This window comes from Bos javanicus, chromosome 25 (genome assembly GCF_032452875.1).
Source record: "Bos javanicus breed banteng chromosome 25, ARS-OSU_banteng_1.0, whole genome shotgun sequence".
In the NCBI taxonomy this organism is placed as follows: domain Eukaryota; kingdom Metazoa; phylum Chordata; class Mammalia; order Artiodactyla; family Bovidae; genus Bos; species Bos javanicus.
This window is the reverse complement of record NC_083892.1, coordinates 27,707,374-27,734,414: the sequence shown is the minus strand read 5'-3', so window position 1 is coordinate 27,734,414 and position 27,041 is coordinate 27,707,374. Positions and strand designations below refer to the sequence as shown.

Genomic DNA, 27,041 nt, shown 5'->3' with positions numbered 1-27,041 from the left:
TGACTTTTGGCTCGATACCTGCTACTGCTGCTGCTAAGTCGCTTCAGTCGGGTCCGACTCTGTGAGACCCCATAGACGGCAGCCCACCAGGCTCCCCCGTCCCTGGGATTCTCCAGGCAAGAACACTGAAGTGGGTTGCCATTTCCTCCTCCAATGCATAAAAGTGAAAAGTGAAAGTGAAGGCGCTCAGTTGTGTCCGACTCTTAGCGACCCCATGGACTGCAGCCTACCAGGCTCCTCCGTCCATGGGATTTTCCAGGCAAGAGTACTGGAGTGGGGTGTCATTGCCTTCTCCGTTGGCTGGATACCTACCAAGAAGCAAATCCAGTTTTCAGGTAACAGCAGCAGCCCACTGTCTCTATGGGGCGCTGTGTCTATGGCTGTCATTTCTCCCCCAGGAGATGCTGTATGGTCCAGCTTCTTCTTACATTTTGTATCCCCCACCACTCTGGTCTTGCAATATGGCAAGCTGCTGAGTCAGTGTTGATCTACTGCAGCTATGACTTCAGAATTCATCAGGGCAGTTTGTGTTTCAGAAAGCAAACAGGAGAAGGTAGACCTAGCCCATCACTGGCCAACTTATCGGGTTGAAGACACTAGCTGTGAGTCTGCCTTTGCTCCCAGGGCTCTTTGAATAAAACAAATTCACATCTCCCAAGGAATTCTCAAAGTACACCCCCACCAATGGTGAAGCTGAAACTGTGTACCTCAGACTGGGACTTGAACCTACTGGTCAGGACTCAAACCCAGCCAAAATCCATGGTTTTCCAACTGAGATCACACACCTGGTTTCAGCACCTAATGAATCTAAGGTTCTTGATGTCTCATCACAGAAAGAATTCAGTGAGAGACAAGTGATAGCTAAGAAGTGGATTTACATAGAAACACACTCTGCAGAGTGTGGGTAGTCTCAGAAGGACAGAGCAGCCTCAAAATACAGCAAGGTTAGTTTTTACCAGGTGGGTAATTCCATAGGCTAATGAGAGGATTTCATAGGCTAGTCTCAGGGAATGGGGTAGGGCTCTCCAGGAATTGGGCCAAGGCCACGCCCACTTGTCATCTTTGGTGGCTCTATGAACTGTGCTGTGGGTGTGTCACTTAGCTAGGTGCTGTGCTACAATGAGTGTATGATGAGGTTTGAGGTCTAGTAGAAGTTGACTGATCCACCATCTTGGACTTATTTGGTTCTAATCAGTTTATGTTGTATTCTAGGGTTATGTCATTCTTTAAAGTTTGTGCCGTGCACCCTTCCCTTCTATTTCAGATCTATCTTTCTAGAAGTCCTATCTTAAATCCTCTTCTTATATTCTTTCCCTCCTTAAATTACCTCTCACACATCTGCAGGGATAGCAGACCCAGATCTCAGTGGGGCTGGCAGCCAGCTTCAATGATGAAAGGAGGCCCTAATGTGGGGACCAGTGGGAACTGTGACAAACTGAATGTCATTCCCATTCAAAGCTTCTTAAAACTGCTAGTCAAACCAAACACATGAACCGGAAGCCCACTTCAATCACCAGCAGCCAATGTGCGGTGTTTTATTTACATTTTATAGTACCAATTCAGAGAAGGTGATGGCACCCCACTCCACTACTCTTGCCTGGAAAATCCCATGGATGGAGGAGCCTGGTAGGCTGAAGTCCATGGGGTCACTAAGAGTTGGACACGACTGAGTGACTTCACTTTCACTTTTCACTTTCATGCATTGAAGAAGGAAATGGCAACCCACTCCAGTGTTCTTGCCTGGAGAATCCCAGGGACGGGGGAGCCTGGTGGGCTGCCGTCTATGGGGTCTCACAGAGTTGGACACGACTGAAGCAACTTAGCAGCAGCAGTACCAATTGCTTAGTATTAATTACAGGGCCTTTCAGATCCAGCCACTCCTACCAATTGTTTCAGGGAAGAACTGACTCCATGTTGGATCTGTTTCTTTTACCTTAACCTTTGCTTCCCATTGCTTCTGTTCACTAAAAGTGTTACAGAGTCCAAGCTCGCCCTGCTCGCCTGTCCACCTGTGGATGGCTACAGGAAGGAAGAAATCAACACATCCCCTTCCCGAGGCTAGTTGTTCCAGGAGATATTTGTAAGATTAATGGCCTTTTTTTACTTTACCTCCTCACCTCCCTGCTCTCTGTTCTATAAAAGAACCTGGCATCCAGACCTCGGTAAGACGGTTATTTTGAGATGGTAGTCTGCTGTCTTCCTGGTCAGCCAGCTTTCCTAATAGTCATATTCCTTGCTTCAGCACTTTGTCTCTCAGTTAATCGGCCTGTCATGTGGTGAGCAGAGTAAGCTTGGACTTGGTAACACCATATCCCTACACTCTGATTACATGACATACTTTCACATACTCTCCCTGTCACCTTTGTTTATTCATTCTTTTTGCCCCCCCAGCATTTACTGAGCCCCTAATATGTATCAGGCACTATAATAGATCCTGAGATAAAAAGGGTGAACAAGAGTTTCTGTTCTCATAGAGCTTAGAGTGTATGTCAATGAAAAACTAATCAGTCCTAGTGGTAAAGCTCTGCCTGCCAATACAGGAGATGCAAGAGATGTGGGTTTGATCACTGGATCGGGAAGATTCCCTGGAGGAGGAAATGGTACCCCAGTCCAGTATTCTTGCCTAGAAAATTCCCTGGGCAGAGAAGCCTGGCAGGCTACAGTCCATGGGGCTGCAAAGGGCAGACACAACTGAGTAACTAAACACATACAAACATCTATGAAAGAAATGAAAATTTTTATCCAAGTCATATTGAGGATTATAACCCAGGAATGGCCTCTCAGAAAACTCTGAGAACTGTTCTGCCCATTAAAAATCAAAGCCCAGTTAAATAAGTTTTTGGGGACAGAGGGCTATACATTAAATGATGTACTATTAACAGTTTGCACAATCCTGATCTGATCCTGATGGATCATCATAACGCCTTACAAAATCAGGAAGGAATGTCATACTTTAAGGAGCTGTTGTGTTAGTGTTGGGAGAACGCTGCTCTTTATGGCTGAACAGGTATGTCTGCCTAAGGGACGGTTTGGTCAATACATAATGCAGATACACAAGGCAAGTAGAGGACAGAGAGAAGGCAGGGGAACATTTTTATGTTTAAATTTCTCCTCTTTTGCCATAAAGTATGAATTTCACGTCACAGTAGTGAGGAGACATATTAACAGTTACCAACCTGTGATAAGTATGAGAGAAGTACAGGGTTTGCTTGAACTATACACAAGAGGCACCTAGCTGGATCAGAGAGAGATGGGCTTGGGAAGGCTTCTCAGAGGAGCAGATACCTTAGCTGAGGTTAAGGATGAGCTAAGGAAGCAAAGATGAGAGTGAAAGGGCGAGGGTGATGTTAGGGAGAGGGTTTCCTGGAAGAGGAAACAGTACGTATAAAGGTCCCCAAAGAAACTGACATTCCATGTGGCTGGAGAGAAAGGATGTAGGAAAGGGTGTCACAAGATAAAACTGGAAAGGTGAGGAGAGGCGGGATCTTTCCAAACCTTGTGGACAAATGAGTCAGATGCTAACCTAAGGGCAATGGGCAGCCAACAGCAGTTGTTTTTTTCTAAGTTATTTATTTATCTGGCTCCACCGGGTCTTAGTTGCTGCATGTGGGATCTTCATTCTAATTTCTGTCACGAATCTTCAGTTACAGCACGTGGAATCTTTTTTTTTTTTTTTAAGTTGTGGCATGTGGAATCTTTAGATGTAGCATGTGAACTCTTAAGTTGGAGCATGTGGGATCTAGTCCCTGATCAGGGATCAAATCTGGGCCCCTTGCATTGGGAACTCAGAGTCTTAGCCACTGGACCACCAGGGAAGTCCCAACAGTTTTTAATCAAGGAGTCAAATTTGTCTTTTAGAAGAATTCCTCTGGAAAAAAAAAAAAAAAAAGAATTCCTCTGGCCTCATTGTGAAGAACAGGCTGAAGCGAGCAAGGGGTGGATGCAAAGAGGATATTTAGAATAAGGGCCCTCACGGTAAACCAGCCAGAGATGATGATGACCTGGCATGCAAAGTGGCAGTGGGCTGGAGTGGACCAGACTTGTGAGAGAACTGACGCCACTCAGAGATCTAGTGACACGGGAGGAAAGACAAGAGGAGGTGTTAATGAGGATGAACTCAAGAGTACCCCGATCCCCTCATCTTCATGGACATGCAGGCACCTTCTTACCACTCTTCTCACACTCTGTCCCACTATGGTTTAGCACACCACACTGTATAATGGTGAGAGGCTTGGGTGTCTTTCATCCTTGTTATGTTGGTCAGGGACCCTGTATCACTCAGGGTCAAATTAGGAGATGGAAGCCACACAGCAGCTAAATTTTAATATGTAGATTTTTATCAACTGTAACAGGGGATTTCAGTAAAGAGAGATCGGCTACTAGCCAAAAAATAAAGCGAGCTCCAAAGAATATAGGATCTGCATATATAAGGTATATCCGTCACCTCCCTAGGCTGAGGCAGAGCACCAGGGCTGAGACCCAGCTTGCTGGAGACTTACACAGCCATGGGTAACTGGATGGCACAGAAGTCACCCAACGCTGCACCAATGGTGAGACCAAGTGTGGCCCTGTGCATCTCCCGGGCACAGGGGCCCTTTTGTCCCATTTCTGTTGTCAGTGAATTCCAGGTTTTTTCTTCATCTCAAAAGAATTCAGAGATGAAGCACAGAGATTAAGTAAGTAGGTGAGTGAGTGAGTGGAAGTCACTCAGTTGTGTCTGACTCTTTGCAACCCTATGGACTGTAGAGTCCATGGAATTCTCCAGGCCAGAATACTGAAGTGGGTAGCCTTTCCATTTTCCAGGGGATCTTCCCAACCCAGGGATCGAGCCCAGGTCTCCCAGATTGCAGCCGGATTCTTAACTAGCTAAGCCACAACTCTTTAATATTTATTTATGCATTTGGCTTCCCTGGTTTTTGTTGCAGTGTGCAGGGTCTTTAGTTGTGGCATGTGGGATCTAGTTTCCTGACCAGGGATCAAACCCTGGCCCCCTGCATTGGGTGCTTGGAGTCTTAGCCACTGGACCACTCAGGAAGTCCCCAAGTCCACTCTTTGAACAAGTAAATCATTCTTCTTTGTTATTCTGAGTAGATTAAAGTTAGCTTTTCCATCTTCCCACAGACAACTTGGGCAACATTTCTAGACTTGTCTAGAAAGTAAAGCAAAAGTTTATTTAAGCAAGGATACAGCCTCAAAGGGAGAGTGGGTAGGCAGGTGAGGAGCTGCCAACCAGGGTTTCTTTGGCAAGTTGGTTTTGAGAAGGGTAAGAATGAAGGGACTGAATATTCCCTGGGGAATGAGGAGTTTGGGCGTTGACCTTCCTGATTTTTTCATCCCAGCTTCATTTTACTGAGGGAAGGAGGGATTTTGTCCCTATTTAGCTTAGAGTAGAAATGTCATGGTATACATGCCTGATGACTATTCTTATCTGTGAGGCTAATCTTATCATAATGACAGCACAATGGGCAAAAGGTTACATTTGGACACAGGGGATTCCTGCCTTTCCTCACCTTTCTTGGTCGCCTGTTCAGTCCCTTATCACTCAATTTCCTGTAAGTCTGAAGGTGCCTGCTTTCCTTATCTGCCCATGGACTCCCGCTGTTTACAAGATGCATGACTTTTCTGTTACTCGGCTCCTGGCCCCATTTCTCTGCTCCTACATAAGCTGCATGCTGCAATATTTCTTGTGAGACTCCAGCCTGCATGACCTTTCCTAAGTTCCAAAGGGCAGAATCAAGGGAATTGCTAATCAAGGGAGGAGCCATCAAGAAACCACTTGATTAAAGAGATCAGAGCAGCTCATTAAGATGAGATCACCTGAGAAAAGGTGAACACACCCTAATCTTGTCAGAGACCCACCTTGGAGTCCCTTTTATAAAACCCTTCATTCAATCCTCCTGGGTTGGCAATCTAGGGGGAAAGGCAGCTACGCCACTGCCACCGCAATGGATGTGTTCCTCATGATCCGGCGCGGCAAGACCACCATCTTCACTGAGGCCAAGGAGTCGAGCACCGTGTTTGAGTTGAAGCGTGTCATCCAGGGTATCCTCAAGCGTCCACCAGATGAGCAGCGGCTGTATAAAGACAACCAACTTCTGGATGACAGCAAGACATTGGGCGAGTGTGGTTTCACCAGCCAAACGGCACTACCTCAGGCCCCAGTGACTGTGGGGCTAGCCTTCAGGGAAGACGAGGCATTTGAAGACGTGTGCATCGAGCCCTTCTCCAGCCCACCCGAGCTGCCAGATGTAATGAAGCCACGGGACTCAGGAAGCAGAGCCAATGGACAAGCTGTGCAGTAAGACCCCCACCTCAACTGCCTCACTTTCCCACTAAAAGAGATTTGGGTGTCTTAAAAAAAAATTATCCTGGGTTGGGACACATAGTTTTTCAAGGCAGAAGCCCTTTGCCTGGCGAAGTAATAAAGCTCTCCTTACCTATTTCACCCAAAACTGAGATTCTCTTTGGCACTGGTGTACAGGGAAGCTGAACTTTCAGTAACAATGGTAGTTGCTGGAAATTTGCCCTCCAGAATGTGTCAAGAACCTACCATCTAGGGCTTCCCTGGTGGTCTAGTGGTTAAGAATGCAGGGGACAAGGGTTGCATCTCTGGTCCAGGAAGATGCCACGTACCTTGTGGCAACTAAGCCCATGTGCCACAACTACTTAAGTCTGCATGCCTAGAGTTCACGTTCTACAAGAGAAGCCACTGAAATGAGAAGCCCATGCAATGCAATGAAGAGCAGCCCCTGACTGCAGCAACTAGAGAAAGCCTGAGTGCTGCAATGAAGACCCAGCACAGCCAAAATATAAATTAAAGAAACAAAAAACAAACTTACCATCTGGAGTGTCAAGAAAAGTCATTCATGGAGAGGAATCTCAATGGAGGCATCCTGAGACAAAGCCATCCAAGGTGGGGAGAATTGGGGGAAAGTACGGCTGCTGGGTGGTGTTGGCCCCTGTCATGGCAGGACTGGGGCTCCGGAGGAGCTACATGAGTTGGAAACGTGGTGCTGGAGAAGCCATCTGCACTGCAAGAGCTGAACCCCTACACATTGCAGGAGCCCGATACAGGAGTACCCTAGAATTGTTACCACCAAACACAGGTGTTTCCTTGGTTCTTATCCCCCAAAGGAAAGAATTCAATCAAGAGACAGACAGCAGTTGTAAATAGCAAGAGTTGTATTAAGCAAAGCAGAAGTACACACCAAACAGAGAAAATGAAGGAAAGCAGGCTGCCTGGAAACAAGAAGCCGCCTGCAACAGGGTCGGGTTGGTTTTTCAGAGTGGTGGCAAGTCCCTCTCTCTGTCCTGTGTTATTTGACTAAGTTGATTGGCAGCTTTAGGTTGTATAACTTTCCTCCTAGCGCACAGGCGCTTACCCACAAGCACCCAAGTGGAACCCACCATGGGGCGGGGTGGGTGGGGCAAACTTGAAATGCTAATTTACTACAAATACAATATAATGAACCCCGGGTTACTTCGAGTCATCTTTTAGGTCTTGGTGCACCTGTGCTGGCAGGTTTTATCTTGTTTGGTCCTGATAAGGCTGGAAACTTATCGGTTGTTGATCACAAAAAGGGAAGATCTTGAGGTGTGTTTTGATCACCAGTGTGGGGTGGGGGTAGGGAAGGCAGAGAGAAAGATGACCCTGTCCAGGATGGGGCAGGGACCAGCCCATGTCTGACTGACTACCTAACAAAAGGAGGAGGGAAACCCCTTCCTCCTGCAGTTACTCTCCAGAGCGTTCAGTTGACAAAAACTAACATTGTGCCAGCTGGTTTAGAAAAAAATACTCAAGTGGTCCACCTCAATTTTTGCACAGCAAGCAATAAAGGGTGAATTTGGAGTCAAGAGGCAATTAACTGGAACCTGGCACAGACTCCATCTAGAAATCAACATGGCAAGGAAGGTTCTGAAAGAAGAAAAGTATATTCAAGTCTGTTGCCCATTTTTAACCAGTGTTGTTTTTTGGTTCTTGTTGTTTTTCATATATTCTAGATATTAACCCCTTATCAGATATATGATTTGCAAATATTTTCTTCCATTCTGTAAGTTGCTTTTTCACAACTCCTGATAGTATTCTTTTTAAAAAAATATGTATTTATTTTTATTTGTTTGCACCAGGCCTTAGCTGCAGCATGCAGGATCAAGTTCCCTGACCAGGGATTGTACCCTGGCCCCTTGCATTGGGAGTGCAGAGTCTTAACCACTGGACCACCAGAGAAGTACTACCCATGTATTACATTTAACAGGAATTTTTATATCTCCATATGACTACAAGTTACTGTTTAGCATCCTTTCATGTCAACCTGAAGGAATCCTTGTGGCATTCCTGGTAGGACAGGTCTAGTGGTAATGTGTGGGAGAGCGGTATGGGTGGGGGTTTGGACAAAGGCCGTCAAAAGATACAAACTTCCAGCTATAAGACAAACAAGTTCCAGGCATGTAACATACAATATGATTAATATGATTAACACTGTTGTGTATTATATACAAAAGAGAACAAATCCTAAGAGTTCCCACCACAAGGACAAAAAATGCTTTTCTATGTCTTTAATTTTGTGTCTCGGAGATGATACAGATGTTTACTAAACTTACTTGGGGTCCTCATTTCATGATAGTGTGAAAGTGTTAGTCACTCAGTGGTGTCCACTCTTTGCAACCCCATGGACTGTAGCCCAGCAGGTTCCTCTGTCCATGGGATTCTCCAGGCAAGAATACTGGACTGGGTTGCCATTTTGTAAGTCAAATGATTATGCTGTAAACCTTATACAGTGCTCTACACCAACTATATATCAATAAAACTGGAAGAAAAAATATTATATTAAATATTATAAAAAATATATTACCTAAATAATATATTAAGGTATATTCATGAGGGAAAGAATTCTAGCTACTAAGTGTAGAAGAAATCATTGAATTAAAAAATTACCATCTCACAGCACCTAATGAAATAATAACAAATGAACACAACAGCAAACAAAAAAATGAACCATGGTTGAAACTATTCGATTGAAACTATTAATCCTGAACTATACAGTTGCAGGGATAGGCTGTCACCACCTGAGCCCACTAATCACTAAAACTGGGGCAATGAGCTATTGTGGGTCTCCTGGTGTGATGCCAAAACACATCACCTCCTAGGAAAGTGAATCTGTGCATAAACCCACCTCTAGAATCAACTTCAATTGACAAGATATGGGAGAGAGGAACAAGTTACATGACATGACAAGGAAGCAGATAAATCCACAAAGTGGGGCATTTACAGGACAGCTGACCCAGTTTTTGCAACAAGTCATGTCAGGGCAAAACGAAAAGGGCAGGGGCCCGCCCTATATAAGTGGTGACTTAAACACCATAACAAGCAAATTTTATCTGTAGATTTTTTAAATGTATTCCAAGTTGTATGTTTCCTATTGTAATTTAGAGATTGAAATTATTTAAGAAATAGGCTGAGTTTTTTAGAGCTGTATATTGAGATGCATGCTTCCTAGGTGGCTCAATGGTAAAGAATCCACCTGCCAAGCAGGAGACATGGGTTGGATCCCTGGGTGGAGAAGATTCCCTAGAGAAGGAAATGGTAGCCCACTTCAGTATTCTTGCCTGGGAAATCCCACGGAAAGAGGAGCCTGGTAGGCTACAGTCCATGTGGTTGCAAGAGTCTGACACCACTTAGTGACTAAACCACAACCATTGAGATACACAGGAATAAAACTTAAGATCTGTAGCAGAGCAAAACAGAAAGGGATAAAGCAAACCAGACAGGATCTTGATAACTGTGCAAAAGCTCCCCTGTGAGGGGCTATGAGAGTTCTTTGTTCTATTTTCACTTTTGAGAACGTCTGAATATTTTCATTAAAAATTCTAAAGAGATTTTTTTTTAAGAGATAATGTGTGGGAGAGTGGATGGGAATAAACAGGTTCTCTCTTTCCCAGTAGCAGGTGTAAGACACGAGGGTGGAAGAGAAAATCCCCTGGGTGTGTTATTAAAAACACTCTCCTGGGACTTGCTCATTTAAGGAACTGCCAAAATTGCCCTCAGAGCTCGGTATGTAGGCCACGCCCCACCAGGGACACGACTTTAGAGAGCAGGGGGAAAAAACTCAAATTGGCAACTTGGTCACTGACAGAAACTCAGCAAGATCAAATATCTGAGGCCTTTTTTTTTTTTTTTTAAGTAGAGAATTATTTTCCATCTATTAAAAAGAAAAGTCCCCGGGGGAGATGGCTGCAATATTTGTGGGAAGAGAATTATCTGCACTAGTTAAACCAAACGCAAACAAAGGCATTCTTGGCAATAATACCCTGAGAGTAGCGTTTAGGGAGACAGTAATTAGGCAATTAGACCTGGGAGTCGCCGCAGAGCCTCGGGTGCCGCTGGATGTTAATGACTCCTGCTCCGCGGTGCATCAGCCCTCGGCGAGGATGTAAGCCTGGCCTTTTCTCAGCGCAGAACACCCGGCCTGATTCCTCTCGCCTCAGCTGCTCTCCGCGAGCATCCTTTCCCCCATGCCCGCGGGGCTGGACGCAGCCCGGGCTGGCGGGTGGGACGAGGGGCGCGCGCGGCTGCTCCCCGACTCTCGGCCCTCACCCCCTAACTGCCAGAGCATCAAGCTATCACACCAGCGTCCCCTGACCACAGTACTTGGGCACCCTCGGATAATCCGAAATTGCCGCGCGGTTCCTGGCCTTCCACAAGGCAAGGTAACTTTCCCTTCTTAATTGCTCGCTTAATACTTATTTCCTACTCCTTATCAAACACATGGACTATGGAAAGAAAAAAGAACTAATGTATGCCCCTAGCAGCAGGAATACTTTTAGCATTCTGATGCATTTCCTTTTCATCTAGATGTGTTTTAAAAATACATTACTGGGGGACTTCCCTGCTGGTTCAGTCGCTAAGACTTGGCGCTCTCAATTCAAGGGAACGGTTCATCCCCAGTCGGGATTAGATCCCACATGCCAGCTACAGATTCCACATGCCCGCAACGAAGGTAAAAGAAGAGCCGTGTGCTGCAACTAAGACCCGGTGCAGACAAACGAATGAATCAATTTCAAAAAATACATTTCTGGGATACCAGAGATATTATTTCAGAACCCTATCTTTCATTTTGCATTATTACTGCGCAAAGCTTCCCTTGTACCTCAGTTGGTAAAGAATCTGCCTGCAATTCAGGAGACCCGAGTTCGATTCCTGGGTTGGGAAGATCCCCTGAAGGAAACTGCAACCCACTCCAGTATTCTTGCCTGGAAAATCCCATGGACAGAGAAGCCTGGCAGGCTACAGTCCATGGTTTAGCGATCAAACCATCATCATTACTGAGCACTTAACTCATGTCATCAAATAACCTGACAAAATGCTCACTGTTGATCACCCCGACGAATGCACAGCCCCTCACTATTGATAATTGGCTAATTTCCCACTTTTGACCGACATAAACGGGTCTTCGATCGGATTTGCCAAATGCCCCTCTCCCACTGCTACTGCTGCTAAGTCACTTCAGTCATGTCCGACTCTGTGCGACCCCATAGACGGCAGCCCACCAGGCTCCGCCATCCCTGGGATTCTCTAGGCAAGAACACTGGAGTGGGTTGCCATTTCCTTCTCCAATGCATGAAAGTGAGAAGTGAAAGTGAAGTCGCTCAGTCGTGTCCGACCCTCAGCGATCCCATGGACTGCATCCTTCCAGGCTCCTCCGTCCATGGAATTTTCCAGGAAAGAGTACTGGAGTGGGGTGCCATTGCCTCCTCCGCCCCTCTCCCACTGGGGGTGCACAAAACTGGATGGAGAAAAAGGTCATGGTTACCCGGACTGCGTGCAGCGCAGAGGCCTCACGCCAGGGAGCATCCCAGCTCTGTGACGTCATCCCTAGGCTCCACCCCCCTCTCCGGCGACGCCAATCGAAGCGCGGGGCGTGGCCCTCCAGAAACCCGCGCACCCGCCCGAGCGGGCGACCCGGCGCGATGGACCCGGCCGCTCCCACTGTCCAGCCTCGAGCGCTGCCACCGCCACCCGACGTGTGGCCCCCGGTGGGCTCCGAGGAGGAGTTCTATGACTGTCCGGATTACTACTACTTGCGCGACTTCCCAGCCTGCGGGGCCGGTCGCATCAAGGGCCGGACGCGGCGCGAGCGAGAACTGCGCACCAACTGGCTGGTGCCCGGCGGCCACGAGCGCAAGATCGCGCAGAAGCTCCTGAACAGCCAGCGCAAGCGTCGCCAGCGCCAGCTGCAGCCCCGGCCGCGCACCCGTCTCACCTGAGCGCCGGTGCGTGCAGGCAGCCAGTGGCCCGGGCCCCGGGGAGCCGTGCGATCGCCCGGGCGGCGCTCCGATCCGATCCCTGCGACTCGACCCGGCACAGTCGCCCCCTTCTGAGGCTACCCTGTAGCCAAGTCATTAGCCGGGTGGGCCCCCTAAACTCCCAGCTTCTCTCCCGGCTGCGGTTGGAATAGTGTAAAATTATATTTTGGAAATTTGTAGTTGGGTAGACGGAGCTAGGAAACGCAGAAAACATCTTCCTAAAAATACAAGGAAGGGATTTAATTGCAGTGTTTATGCACGGACTAAAGAGAATAATTGAATTTTGTTTTTTGTCTGATTTTCTACAGGATACCCATACCCGAAGGACCTGATATAAGTATTTTCTCTGACTCCAGCTGTAATTGTGGTCCTAAGGGGAACAATCCATGTTGGTCAGCAGAACTTTACAACATCGCTTAAGTTTACTGCTTCAGTAACTTTTCCTTACTGATTGTTAAGTAACATCCAAGTGGGTATGCCTGCTTAGGGTTTAGGGTTTTTCATTAAAAGAGAGCAGCAAGAATGGCATTTTAAGTCTTCTGGTGTTTTTTTGGTTAACTTGTTGTGGTAATTTGTTTCAAGCCCACAAATATTTGAGTTAAGTGTAAAGAAGTGACAGAGATGAATACGGGCAGAACAGAGATAGGAATTTGTATAAGACTTTAACTCAAATGTCACCTAGGACTGTGTGCCCTTAATATTTGTCAGAATAGAAGTATTTTAAATTCAAATGGTGTATGCTAGGTTCTCTGCACCACTGGCCCACAACAATCGTTTGAAGTGAATGCTATCTCCATTTTACAGGGGATTCTGAGGCATGGAATTCAAGTAACTTTCCAGAGGCCGTACAAGTTAGAAGACATTAACAGATACTCAAAAACATTCACTCTTCCCACCACCACCATTTTCATCAACTGTAGACATCCTTTTGTGGCTCAGAACCACCCACAAATTCCATGTTTAAAGATTATGCAGAGTATGGCAGGGTCCCTTTCCTGTCTCTTCAGTCTGCATTCTGTCAGGCCTCTGCACCCAGTGGTGAGGAAAGAAGGGTGGTGTTCTGGAATGAGCAACCTGAATTTTAATCCTAGCAATGGCTGTTCATTGACCTGGCATTCAGCAGACTTTGAGTGATAACTACTTTCAACTTCTGCCAAGCTTCACGTTTCATATTTGTAAAATGGGAATCATACTGGGTTGCCCTGCCAAAGTGATAATTGATAAAGTATATAAAACATCTAACACACTTAAGGGCTTGGCACATAATTGGTGCTCAATAAATGGTGATTATTTTTAAGTTTACAGAACATGATCCCTCTTTTTCCTCTCTTGTCAGGAAGCCTTAAGTTCTTTCACTGATTTCATTAATTCTTTAAAAATGTCTCCAACATTCAGGCAGTGTGGTAGGAGTCCTCCTGGTTTTGGAGTAAAATGCCTGTATGGACTTGGGCAAGTTGTTTAAACTCTATACATCTGTATCCTTACCTATAAGTTAGGAATGATACAGTACTTATTTCAAGAGTTCTTGTGAAGCATAAATGAAATAATGCATATAAAGCTCTCTGCCTGATATATAATAGTTACTAATAATGTTCCCATCACCACTGTCTTATTTAGCCTTCAGGATTTTTTTTCCTTACCCTTAGTCTCCCTCTACTGCATCTCAGACATGGCTAGACCAATCTTCCTGAAGATCACTTTAATCATATAAAAACCCTCAATGACTGCTGTAACCTTGTAGGTTAAAAAGCTTAGATGCCTTATATTGTGCTGGAAATCATCTATTGGATTTTCTTAAATTTGTTTCTCACAACTTCCGAAAACACACTGGTTCTTGACACAGGTCTTCTGTCCTCTAAACTCACCATATTCAATTCTTCCTCTTCATTTAAATCTGTGCTATCCTACTCAGGGTGCCCTTAATCAATTTTAATTTTTCTAAAACTAGTGTCAGCTATACTTAAAAGTGCCACTTTCTTCCTGAAGCCATCATTCACACTGAATATCCATCCCCTTAAAATCCTTTAGAACTTCATATAGACAACACAACTTGTTTTATAGTATTTTGTACTTTTAGATCATCAGTTAAATTCATTCATTCATTCTTGTCTGGTATGTGCCAGGCACTATAATCATATACATATGTCTTAGTTATCCAAACACAAAACTACATTTACAGTGTATGGACTTCCCAGGTGGAGCAGCGGTAAAGAATCCACCTGCCAATGCAGGAGACACGGGTTCGATTCCTGAGTCAGGTAGATCCCCTGGAGCAGGAAATGGTAACCCACTCCAGTATTCTTGCCTGGGAAACCCCATGGACAGAGGAGCCTGGCAGGCCACAGACCATGGGGTCGCAGAGAGTGGGACACAACTGAGCAACTGAGTACACAGTGTATGGACCTTAATGTCTTAAACATCTCAGTTCCTCACAATTTCTGCTGTAAAGTACAGCATACCCAGATAGACATCAGCTATGTTAAAGCAACCCGTAAAGTGTTCTAACTAGATTTTGCCCATTTTAGATAGTAGAGCTTTTAAAATTCAAATACGGTCACTGTAGATAGAGATTATGTGTATTGGTTACGTATTGCTGTGTAACAAATTACTATCTTAGCTTCTGTGCGTCAAGAATTTGGGAGTGGCTTGGTTGCGTAGTTCTAGCTCAGGGTCTCTCATGAGGTTGGAGAAGAATTTAATTTGGCTTCACCTTTTGAAGGGAGTGTCAAGGAATTTGAGGACACGCTTTAAACCACCAGGGTAGGTTTATTCATTGTGTGTTCACTGTAGACAAATTGGAAAATAGAGACAGGCCAAAAAAAAAAAAATGAAAGGAAGCAGAGAAAGCAGTATCCAATGGATAACATCACTACTTGGCTGTATGTAATTCCAGTTTTTAAAATATATATGAACTTTCTCAAAATACATACTGTATATACTATTTTATAATCTGCTTTCACTTAATATTTTGTGAAGACAATTCTCATATCAGATATTCTATAACATTTTAAATGGATGCCAAACATTTCATCATATTTAGGTACTAGAACTTATTTAACTAATTCTAAATACATTGCAAGACACTTAAGGTATTTCAGGTTTTCCCTATTTTATACATTTTGTTAAATCAACATCCTTATGGCTAATTTCTTTCACATTCACGACTTTTGAAAATTCCTAGATATGGAATTTATGGAACAAAGTCTGCACAGTTTTAAAGTTTCTGATATTTATCTTAGCCTTCAGGATTTTCTTCCCTTACCCTTTGTCTCCCTCTGCAATTTTTAATTGCAATCATCAAGAGTCCATTCAGCCAAATGTCTGTAACAACATCTGCAAGAGTTCTTTGTTCAAATTTTGATTACTTTTTAACTGAATTTGTGCCACTGCCTTAAGGCAACCAGTGTTGTCAGCTATGTTATACACACACAATATGGTCTTTTCTCTCCGTTTCACACAAATAATAGCACCTTGCACTCAATTCTGCCGTTTGCTTTTTTTCTCTTGACAGTTTAGCTTGGAAATCATTTCATATCAATATACAGAAAAACTTTTTTTTTTTGTAGCTTTATATATAGCTTTGTTTTTCCAGTAGTCACGTACGGATGTGAGAGTTGGGACTATAAGGAAAGCTGAGTGCCGAATTGAGGCTTTTGAACTGTGGTTTGGAGAAGACTCTTGAGAGTCCCTTGGACTGCAAGGAGATCCAAGCAGTCCATCCTAAAGGAGATCAGTCCTGAATGTTCATTGGAAGGACTGATGTTGAAGCTGAAACTCCAATATTTTGGCCACCTGATGTGAAGAGCTGACTCATTTAAAAAAACCCTGATCCTGGGAAAGACATAAGGCAGGAGGAGAAGGGGACGACAGAGGATGAGATGGTAGGATGGCATCACCGACTCAATGGACAGTTTGAGTAAACTCCGGGAGCTGGTGATGGACAGGGAGGCAAGGCCTGCAGTCCATGGGGGCCACAGAGTTGGACATGACTGAGCAATTGAACTGCACTGATATTGTGAGTGTGCCATTATTTTTTTAACCTGTATTTTACTGACAGATTTAGACTATTTTAAATCTCTTACTTTCACAAAATAACCTTGTACAAACATCTAATTTTCTGTCCTCAATTTAGGAATGAATGACTTAGCGAGGTAAAATTAAAGTTGTCTCTGTTCTGGTCTGCATGCCTGTCTGTCCAAAGCTCTCCTCAGTCTAAGCTCTTCCAGTCCCAGAATGTCCTTTATAAATAAGGTTCCTAAAGCAATTATCCTTCAATTAAAAATAAGTATATAAATAAGGTTCCTTTCTCCCATCTCTTTTTATGAATTATCCAAAGGCAAATACAAGGGCTTACCATTTACAGTTTTCATTTCTTTAAGAAATTCTGTGAAAATAAAACTTTTTCACAAATTTTTTTGCATTATTTACCCCTCAGTTCCACAAACATTCTGCTGTTGTTGAAAAGGCTGCTTTAACTCTGTCACCTCTGGTGAAAGGGGGAATTTCTGACTGACATCCAAGCAGAAATGGAGGTTCTACCTCTGCTTTCTCTCCTCCACAAAACCCATCCCATCTCCAAGGACTTCCACGAAGCCCCCCATGAAATGCCATTAGTTTACTTGTCCCCTACTGCAGAGGCCCTAAAATACACGGTTAAAAGAACTTTCCACCAAGTATCACTGAAGCACAGATCCTTGGGGCCTTTGCAATTGCTGTTCTCACTGTCAGGAAAGCTCTTACCCTTGGGGTGGCTTGCCTCCCCACTTCCTTAAGGACTCCGTTCAAATACTGCCCCTTCAAAAAAAACCTCCTGCCCTCTCGGACCCCTAACTCTCTACACCTCGCTTATCCTGCTTGTGCTTCCTATCATCACCATCTAATTAATGTAGGTGTTTGTGTCTCGCCTCTATGAATTTAAACTCCTTGAAGGTAGTTTTGTTTCCTGCTCTAAACCTAGATAGCACTTGGGAAATCATTCAGAACACCTTATTTCATTATCAGTGAACGAGTATCATTCCACTTACGGGCACAAGTTCTATAATACACATGAAGGGGTTCGGAAATGTGTGAAATACATAAAAGTAAGGCATTATTAACTGTCTGAATTTAACTTTTGTTTACTGGATGAACAGACAAAACACAAGTAGAACCAACTCGGCTCTGTCGATCCCTAAAATTGTCCATTTTCTTCATTTCAGTCTTATTATGTGCCCACACTGTGCTTCAAGAAATACTCAAATAAGTAACTTAATGGTGAGAAAGGTTAAGTAACTGACCCAAGGTCCAGGAACAACCACGCCAGAGGTCTGACTCACTCTCGCCAGAGGTCTGACTCACTCTCTCAAGGTTGAAGCTGACCTACCACATTAATAAGCAAACGTTTGAAGGTAGAAGCGACGGTCCTTGTGCCCTAGGAAACGGTTGTGAGTCGCGCTAAGGCTCGGACAGAATTTCCACACCCACGGCCACCTCCGATTTTCTAAACAGTCCTGGCCCCGAGCGTCTGACGTCAACTGCATGCGACGAGGCGCAGCCGTGACGTCCTGCTCTTCCTGTGACCTTCAAACCCGCGGAGAAGTCGGAGAGCGGAAGCCCTGTGCGCTGATTGGCCGCGCGCTAAGACCAGCCCCGCCTCTCAACTTCCGCTCTCGCGCTTCGCAGAATCCGCCAGGGTCTCAGAGTCTCCCGCCTGTTGACGTCGCTTAGCAGTGTAGTCGAGATGCCTCGTGGAAGCCGAAGCCGCACTTCCCGCGTGGCCCCTCCTGCCAGGTGAGACTACGTCGGGGTTTGGGGTCCTGCCCGTGCTGTGTCACAGAGGGACGCTGTGCTTTGCCTTGGGACGGCGGGGCGTCTACGGGCGGGGGCGTCTGAAGCCTGGGGCGGCGTGGGCCTTTCTCCGGTCGCCGCAAACTGGTTATGGGGCTTTGGGTAGCTTTCCCGTTAGTGCAAACTTCCTAATTTCGAATGTCCATGAGTTATTTCTTAACATATTTTAGAGTCCATTTTGTGTTAAAACATGCCAGTTCTAGAAAGTGGATATTTGTAAGTGTAATCTGGCTGAAACGTCAAAAATAGCAACAATAACAACAACCAAAAAAAAAAGTAGAAAACAGATGGTATAAACAGGAAAATGATCGTACCTTAGTTCAAGTAAATAACCTTTGAGCACCTTCCATAAGCAGTGAGCGTTCCAAGGGCTCAGCCCAGTATACAGTGGCTAAGGTCTCACGTGTGCATGACGTTTTCCGGTTCATAAGATACTTGTAAAATATACTGTCAGTTGCACCTCCTGATAGCCTCCGAAGGTAGGTGTTTTCCTGTTACAGGAACAAGGAAACTGGAGAAGCAGAATAAGGGACTTGTCCAAGGTCATGTAGAGGTAGGAAATAGATGGGCCCCTGGGCCAGGCAGCTGGTATTTGTCAAGCGGAGTAAAACTGAAGCTTTGTTCTCGCCCTGATACTAAGGACAAAGCTAGTGGCAGAAGCTGAGCTCTGCTGAAGTGAAGAGATAAGGTGTCCACTCCTGAGGTCAAGGAAAACGTCCCTCTCTGCACATGGGCAGGAAGGCTCCGTGGGGGTCAGAAAGGGAGGGTGCGCCACCCCATGATAAGTGTGGAATATACCACAGGCCTCCACGATGGGAACCATCTTAGCAAAAAGTTGCACGTGCATCTTGGGGAGGGTTCTAGGAATAGTCACTGTGTGAAAAGGGACAAGATAATTGGCCAAATGTAAACAAAGACCCTGAAGGACTGTCCTGTATAAGTGATTTAAATCACCTCTCTACTGAGCGCGTCATTCAGGATGCTGGCACTCCTCTCTGGGTGTGTATTTCTGCCTAGTTTCTGACTTTTAAGTTAAACTTTATACCTGTTTTTATAGTTTTTGCTCTCTGGAAACATTTTTGCTTTCAAACAGGGGAAGAGCCAGGAACTGCATCTAGCCTCCAGTCCCTGGTGGTCTCAGTTCAATTCAGTCGCTCAGTCATGTCCAAGTCTTTGTAATCCCATGGACTGCAGCACTCCAGGCCTCCCTGTCCATCATCAACTCCCGGAGTTTACTCAAACTCATGTCCATTGAGTCCCTGATGCCATCCAACCATCTCATCCTCTGTTGTCCCCTTCTCCTCCCACCTTCAATCTTTCCCAGCATCAGGGTCTTTTCAAATAAGTTGGTTCTCATTTGGCCATCACGTGGCCAAAGTATTGGAGTTTCAGCTTCAGCATCAGTTCTTCCACTGAATATTCAGGACTGATTTCCTTTAGGATGGACTGGTTGGATCTCCTTGCAGTCCAAGGGACTCTCAAGAGTCTTCTCCTGGTGGTCTAGTGGTTAGGATTCCTGATTTTCATCCTGGATGAAAATTCATTCCTGATTACCCTGGACACGTTCAATCCCTGGACAGGGAGCTAAGATCTCTCTTCAGGACCGCTCACTGCTGTCCTTCTGTATGTATAGAGAAGCCAGGTCTCAGAGTTTTCTGGTGACAGCTTCAGAACGTTTAGCACAGTACCACATTGCTTCTCTAGACTAAGGTGAATTGTGTTCAAACTGTGTTAGGAGTGTAGAGAAGGAGTTCAGTAATGGAAAGATGCTGCTATCCAAAGGAGGGGAAACCACATTTGTTTGGTGAAATGAGACCAGATACTGGATACCACCTGATTAGAAGTCATAAACTTTTGACCTAGCCTTAACTAAAGGAAGAGCACCCAAGGAAACAATCTAAAAAATGGACAGAGAGTATAATCTATGTGAAAGATTTTTAGAGCAGTACTGGACATATTGGGTAGTGGTTTAGTCCCTAAGTTGTGTCCCATTCTTGCGACCCCGTGGACTGTTGCCTGCCAGGCTGCTCTGTCCGTGGGATTCTCCAGGCACGAATACTGGAGTGGGTTGCCACTGGACATTTTAGTGAAATTTTAAAGATATCCAGATGTCCTACAGATGGGAAATCACTGATACTAGTGTAGGTACAACAGTCGAGGCAAGTCAGTTCCACTTGCTGGGTTTCAGTTTTCTAATCTGAAATGAAGGAATTGGACTAGTTTATTTCTCTAGACGACTGTCCGTCTTTACTCAGTTGTTACCTCCCTTGACAGTCCTAAAATTGCAACATCCCAGAACATGCCCTCCCTCTCGTAGTATTTTTCCCTTAACATTCACTTGATCCCTCAATAGAATGTCAGCTCCATAAAGGCAGAGGGTTTTGTCTCATGAACAGTTATATCGAATTTTATGAAATTTTGGGAGAACTGTGTTCTTAAAGATACTATAGACTTTGTGAATACATGGAGATGGTTGCAAAAAAGCAGGGAAGAGAAGTTTATATCCAGTGATTACAACCTTAACAAAAGGTTCAAGAGAGGAAATGATGTAAATAGCTTAGGGAATTATGTGCTGTGAAGTTTTCTTGTATGTATATCATATTTGTGTTTGATAATTTAAAACCCTGATGCCGGGGACCAGCCCCGGCTGATCCAGGGTATTCGAAGGGGAGACGGCATCGGCGACCTATTCAAATGGTAATTAGAGATATAAAGAGTAATAGAATGAGGATAGCTCAGTAGGAAAATTCAGTGGAGAAAAGAGGCTGAGTAGCTTGGTTTACGCGGAAAATCAATATAACCCGTGACACCAGGTTAGCTCTGACCACGGAGGCCGCAGGCGCCCTCTCGAATAGCGGAAGGTGCCCCACCTTAGACACCTTCTCGAGTGGGTCTTAGAAGCCCAGGCAAATAAGTGGTCGCAGAGGATATCCACGCTCCAGATGGAGACTTCAGCCGGAAGTTAAAGGAAAGAATGACATAGGGAGACCAAGCATTGGTGAGCAAGGCCCGTAGCTTTATTTTTAACAGGGGCTTTTATACCCTAAGTTACACATAGAGGATAATAGGGGATGCAAAGTCAGCAGTCTTTGATTCTTATCAAAAACCAGGGTTTCTTTCCTGCAAATTTATCGTATACAAATGGTTTAGGTGATTTACATCATCTTCTGGCCAGAAGGCCTATTAACATTTTATGACTCTTGACAAGGACTTATCAACAAAGACTTATTTTCTCTAAGAGTAATTATTTTAAGGTTTGGCGCCATCTTCCAAAGATAAAATTGCATTCCTATAGGGTGGATGTGTAATGGGTTTACAACAAAGGAAAGAATTTATTACCTTAAGGGTCTAAAGTTACTAACACCAAGGCCACTACTTATTTTTTCTACATACCAACTATTAATTAATACATATTCAAGGATACAATTCAGGGGATGTGAAAACTTGGCAGCAAGCATTGACTCATCAATGAAATCCCTTACTAGTCTTATTCTGACAGTTTCTAACTCTCTGAGAGGTTCTAAGCTATTTGAATATCTTAAGCTTCCTGTGCCTCTCGAGGCTGGGAGACTGTAAACAATCATATGCATAGCTGTAGGAGTCCGGGTAAACTTGTCAGGTGAGTTAGAGAGCCATCTGAGGGGTTTGGATTTAAACACTCCTAATTGCCCAGGAACTTTATTAATTGGAGCTGTAAGTTAACTCTTTGACAGAGAGAGTGAGATGGTGGTAGGGGACAGCCCCCAGTGAAGTCAGAGGTGAGAGCACAAAGCAATAAAGTAGGCAGACTTTGGTTTTTTTGGGGGGAAAATGCTTGAGTATATCCAGGCGGACTCCTGAGGCTCGATCCCGCCTTTGCGTATCCCGAGCCTCCTTCCTCATGACCTTTGTCACGAGTGGAATGCCTCACCGGCTCCCGGCACCCTGAGGTTTATTTTAATATACAGGGTTGTTTGTGTAAGTTGACAGTTTCCAAACCTGGCTGGGAATGGGAACTTAAACTACTTTTTGTCCTTTCTTTCACAGCCGCGCGCCTCAGATGAGAGCAGCGCCCAGGCCAGCACCCACAGCTCAGCCACCAGCAATGGCGCCACCGTCTGCCGTCGGCTCCCCTGCTGCTGCTCCCCGGCAGCCAGGTCTGATGGCCCAGATGGCAACCACTGCTGCTGGTGTGGCTGTGGGTTCTGCCGTCGGCCACACTCTGGGTCACGCCATCACTGGGGGCTTCAGTGGAGGAAGCAGTGCTGAACCCTCAAGGCCTGACATCACTTACCAGGTAAGACTTGGGGCAGCATTCCCTTTGGTGGTGTGTTTTATGAGAGAATCTAGTTGTTTGTAGGTTCTTATGTGTTGGCACTATCTCCACATGGGGAAAATGGTTTATCAAGAGCCACATTTGGCAGTTGAGTTAGTACGTTCCTTAGGCCAGCATCAGGGAATCCTGTACACATAGTATTTCTTCCCAAGGTGTAGAATTGTAGCAGTTCATCCTGACGCACTGTCAAGCAGCCCCTTTCCCCTTATTTTAAATGTTTTGGGGAGTTCCCTGGTGGTCCAGTGGTTAAGACTTAGCTGTTTCACAGCCATGGGCTCTGGTTGAGTCCCTGGTTGGATAACTAAGATCCCACAAGCCAGGTGGCCTGGCATAAATTAGTGAATGAATATAAATATATGTATTTTTTCCTGGTCACTCTTAACTCATCCAGGCTCAAACTTAGTTAAGTGTTTAGAAATCTGTTTTGTGACTCTAATGCTGTCTGATATCTTTCCTAATATTTGCCACTGCCCTTCTTTCTGACATGTGAATTTTCTCCTCTAGGGAGAGTGGGCATATACTTCGTTGTATTTCTGGTGTACTAAAAGCTCTCGTTCCTCTATTTTTCTGTAGTAATCCCATTTTTTTCCTTCATGAAACATGACTGAACCATTGATCTTTAGATGCCCAAATAACCACTTTGAATTACATCTTGATTCATGAGTCTTTCTGATTACGACTGGAATTTTAGTTACAGTTCATTTCTTTCTGCCTTTAAATTTTTTCGTGTTTCATGTTATGAAATAGGAACTTAATTTGCCTCTGGTTCTAGTTCTGTTCCCCCAGTTAACCTCAAAGAGTGGCTGTTTCTCTTTGCTGGGGCATAAGTCTGATTTCCTTTTTTAATAGTCCTAAATGTTGCGTGTTTGCAGGAGCCTCAGGGAACCCAGCCGGCACAACTGCAGCAGAATGGCCCCTGCTTCTATGAGGTGAAACAGTTTTTGGAGTGTGCCCAGAGCCAGGGTGACCTTAAACTTTGCGAGGGTTTCAGCGAGGTGCTGAAACAGTGCAGATTGGCCAACGGTAGGTGACCTCTCAGTCCATGACCAAACTTGCATCTGTTTAATTCACTGAATGGTACTTTTGGACCCTGTAAAACTTAGGGAGTCTGTGTTTGATAAATCCAACTGACAAATTGGAGGAGATTTTGTTTACTCTAAAAATAATCTTAACAAGGAGCTGGTCCAGAGATCTCTAGTCATTATCTTACCTTTTGCCAGTTATGTTCTTAGTCTAATTCTTCCTTAAGCAGATAGAGATTAGTGTGCCAGGATCTTACTGTGGCTATTGCATAGCCTTAGTGCTAATTTCACCAGAGTCCAGAAATGTGCACAAGATTTGATGGAGCATTGTCAGTCTACACACCCCGTTTGGGAGAGACAAGTTTATTAGATCCCTCTGTGGGACTTTGAGCTTTATGCTCTTTGGAATGTTGGCAGTCAACTTATTCTCCTCCTCCCCCCGCCCCCCCCCCTCACCTTTTTTTTTTTTGTAATTTCCTCCTGTCAACCTAGGAATTCACCATCTATTAAAAATGCTTGTTTTCATTTTCCTTCCTTCATTTATGGCAGGAAATATGGCAGAAGTTAATTTTTTCAGGTGGTTGAACTGTGGAATTAAGAGATTTAATGGCCAAGTTTTATCAGAAGTCTATGGTGAAGCTCCATCTAATACCAAAGTGACTATACTTCTGCTTCAGTACTCTGTGCAGAGAAGGACATACACCCTCTCTTTTTTCACTTGTGACAAGTATAGAGTTGAAGTTTGGTTGTGGCAAGATGCCTAGGGCTTCCCTGATAGCTCAGCTGATAAAGAATCCTCCTGCAATGCAGGAGACCCTGGTTCTATTTCTGGGTCGGGAAGATCCCCTGGAGAAGGAATGGGCTACCCACTCCAGTATTCTTGGACTTCCCTGTTGGCTTAGCTGGTAAAGAATCCGTCTGCAATTCGGGAGACTTGGGTTTGATCCCTGGGTTGGGAAGATCCCCTGGAGAAGGGAATGACTACCCACTCCAGTATTCTAGCCTGGAGAATTCCGTGGACTGTATAGTCCATGGGGTCACAAAGAGTCGGACATGACTGAGCGACTTTCACTTCACTTCAAGATGCCTTAAACGGTTTCTTATGAAAGGAACTAATAACCTTGGATTTCATCCCTCCTTTCATCATTTTGGAGGACTTCTGCTTTGTTGAGAATATGTAGCTAGTGCTCTTCTAACAAACCTTTTCTATTTGCAGGATTAGCTTAATCAAGAAGTTCCAGTTGAAGACATGAAAAATCACCTCTCGTGACCATGTTGATTTAGCATTTAAAGTATAATTAGTAGTGAAGATGTGAAGTGTGAGACCACCCGTTAAAACTCTCCTTAATCATTAATAGCTTTTGTGCTTCACGATTGCGGTGGAAGAGGGCATTGTCACTGTATAGAAGTTCACTGAGATGGTATTGAGTTTGGGATTGGGCAGAAGAGGTGGTTGTGGCCTCTTAAGCGTGCTTTTCTGATGTTATTGTTTGTGACTTGATTAGAATAAAATGCTTTTCTTTCTAGTCACTTTTTTTCTTAAGTAGAAGGTTATAAATCACACATGCTGAACACAATGGATTTTGCAGGAAAACACAGCTGTCTACATGTATATAGTTTATAGTCTCTGGGTATTAAAGCAGCGGCCACCTAGTTGCTCCCCAGCAAATGTGCTGTTCCTTAAACAGGTTCCAGGTACAGTACTGTCCTAAATCAGGAGAGTGATAAAGGAAATGTGGGAGCAGAGCCATTATACATGCCGTCTCCACGTGGCCAGGTCAGCAGTATCTATCACTTTCACCCTAGAACATCCAGTTAATTGGTTAGAGATGAAAAATCATTGCCTTAGTGAAGGCAGTTCCCCTGCAAGTGCTTTTACTCTACTTAAGGCATATGGGGCCTTCCCTGGGGATCAGTGGTTAAGAATCTGCCTTGCAATGCAGGGATCATGGATTCCATCCCTGGTCACAGAACTGAGATCCCACATGCCGCAAGGCAGCTAAGCCTGTGTGCCGCAGCTAGGGAGTGTGTGGTGCAACAAAAAATCCCGTGTGCTGCAACTAAGACTTGACATAGCCAAATAAAAAAAAATTTTTTTTTAACTCATTCTATTTAAGGCATGTTGTGTTGCTCTTCCTGAAAGATTCAAGTTGCCTCTCCATGTTACCTTAGGGAGATGGAGATGCACCATTTAGTGTGCATCTTTTTTTTTTTTTTTAATGAATCCAGCTCTATCCTTCACAACTCAAAATTTCATTTGCTTCTTGACCTCAAGTCTGCATTATGGTCTGCAGTTTTCTGACTTTCACATATACCTCTCAGAGCTCCCATTATCTGATTCTTTATTTTTCTCTCCGTTACCATGAAGTGAGTGAAGTGCTGTTGAGTGAATTATTCATTTGTTACCTCCTATCCTCAGCAGTGTTCTCAGAATGCTCCATTCTGCACCTAATCTAATTCAGTTCCTAAAAGAGGCCAAGACTGCATTGCCCAAGGACCTAAATGACCATAGACAATTCACTCTTGTCCAGTCCCCCAGCCTATTCCCTGGGTTCACCAGTGGGCTTCTTTGCCTATTTTCCTAAATGCCTAAGACCCCTGAGTTCGTAGTGTTAATGCCGTTTATGTCCAAGGCAAGATGGTGTGTGTTGGGTACCCAAATAGGGTTGAAGCAGTGAATCCAAGGAAAATGAACCTCTGACAATAAAATGTCTGGCTGATCTGGCCTCTCCCTGGGGGAACCATGACTGTACAGAAAAGGGCACAGGGAATGATTCACTAGGTATGTTGGCCTTTTGCCCTAATGTCAGAGGGATTTTTGTCTTGCATTGAAACTAAACCAGCATGAGTCTACAGCTTAGAATCAGGAGAGGGAAAACAAATGAGTCTTTTTGACTGTAAGGGGACTTAAATGTTTTCATCCTTGGGACCAGATGTTGCATCTCAGTAAGCTGGTGGCCTTTATGGATAGAGACAAAGTCATTTACAACTCCTTTCTGTGTAACAATTCAGCAAAATATTTCCCTAGAATGAAAGAGGTAGTGACGTGGAAAGAGCATGTGGGCGTATACCTGGGGTTGACTTAGGCCCTTCTACTTGGTGACCTCATAGAACAAGTCACATTCTCTAAAATGGGCTTAATACCAGAGTTTCAGGGGCTCAAGTGAGAGTACATTTGCAGTACATTGTAAAATGCTCTTTAAGTGGGCTTTTATAGGCTCGGCATCTGTATGAAGCACTGTATTATCCCTTTCTTCATTTGGTGTATTAGAATTAGGGGTTTGAATAACAAGTAGCTTTGGAATGAGAGAGCATTAGAAAGTGTCTACTGGGACTTCCTGGTGGTCTGGTGGCTAAAACTTCACGCTCCTAATGCAGAAGGCCTGAGTCAGAGATGTAGATCCCACATGTCGCAACTAGAGTCCTCATGCAAAGAAGTGGCAAAGAAGATCAAAGACCCCTCCAGCCGCAGCTAGGACTCAACACAGCCAAATACATTATAAATAAAAAATAAATAGGAAAAAGCTTAATTTCTCTGAAATATTTTTTTTAAGTGTCCTTTTGGTGCCAGCATA

General features: G+C 44.6%; 3 protein-coding genes across 3 annotated transcripts; all 3 read left to right on the top strand.

Annotated features, from left to right (window-relative positions):
- Positions 1 to 5,137: 5,137 nt before the first annotated feature.
- On the top strand, positions 5,138 to 6,463 carry LOC133238556 (elongin-B-like). Its single transcript, XM_061401803.1, has one exon. It carries the CDS (start codon positions 5,946 to 5,948, stop codon positions 6,300 to 6,302), a length of 357 nt encoding a protein of 118 aa, XP_061257787.1. The 5' UTR covers positions 5,138 to 5,945; the 3' UTR covers positions 6,303 to 6,463.
- Positions 6,464 to 11,787: 5,324 nt separating this feature from the next.
- Positions 11,788 to 12,831, top strand: NUPR2 (nuclear protein 2, transcriptional regulator). The gene is made up of 2 exons (XM_061401800.1): positions 11,788 to 12,270; positions 12,612 to 12,831. Exon 1 carries the CDS (start codon positions 11,788 to 11,790, stop codon positions 12,262 to 12,264), a length of 477 nt encoding a protein of 158 aa, XP_061257784.1. The 3' UTR covers positions 12,265 to 12,270; positions 12,612 to 12,831.
- A 5,080-nt stretch (positions 12,832 to 17,911) lies between these two features.
- Positions 17,912 to 24,992, top strand: CHCHD2 (coiled-coil-helix-coiled-coil-helix domain containing 2). The gene is made up of 4 exons (XM_061401801.1): positions 17,912 to 18,072; positions 22,156 to 22,405; positions 23,317 to 23,467; positions 24,683 to 24,992. Exons 1-4 carry the CDS (start codon positions 18,023 to 18,025, stop codon positions 24,691 to 24,693), a joined length of 462 nt encoding a protein of 153 aa, XP_061257785.1. The 5' UTR covers positions 17,912 to 18,022; the 3' UTR covers positions 24,694 to 24,992.
- Positions 24,993 to 27,041: the final 2,049 nt, after the last annotated feature.

What these genes read in the sequence shown, in the direction of transcription:
- LOC133238556 (XM_061401803.1), top strand. Translation starts at nt 5,946, where the DNA reads ATGGATGTGTTCCTCATGATCCGGCGCGGCAAGACCACCATCTTCACT.
- CHCHD2 (XM_061401801.1), top strand. Translation starts at nt 18,023, where the DNA reads ATGCCTCGTGGAAGCCGAAGCCGCACTTCCCGCGTGGCCCCTCCTGCC. An exon ending in CGCGTGGCCCCTCCTGCCAG is followed by an intron (nt 18,073 to 22,155) that starts GTGAGACTACGT and finishes TTTCTTTCACAG; the next exon opens with CCGCGCGCCTCAGATGAGAG. An exon ending in GGCCTGACATCACTTACCAG is followed by an intron (nt 22,406 to 23,316) that starts GTAAGACTTGGG and finishes GCGTGTTTGCAG; the next exon opens with GAGCCTCAGGGAACCCAGCC.
- NUPR2 (XM_061401800.1), top strand. Translation starts at nt 11,788, where the DNA reads ATGGAGAAAAAGGTCATGGTTACCCGGACTGCGTGCAGCGCAGAGGCC.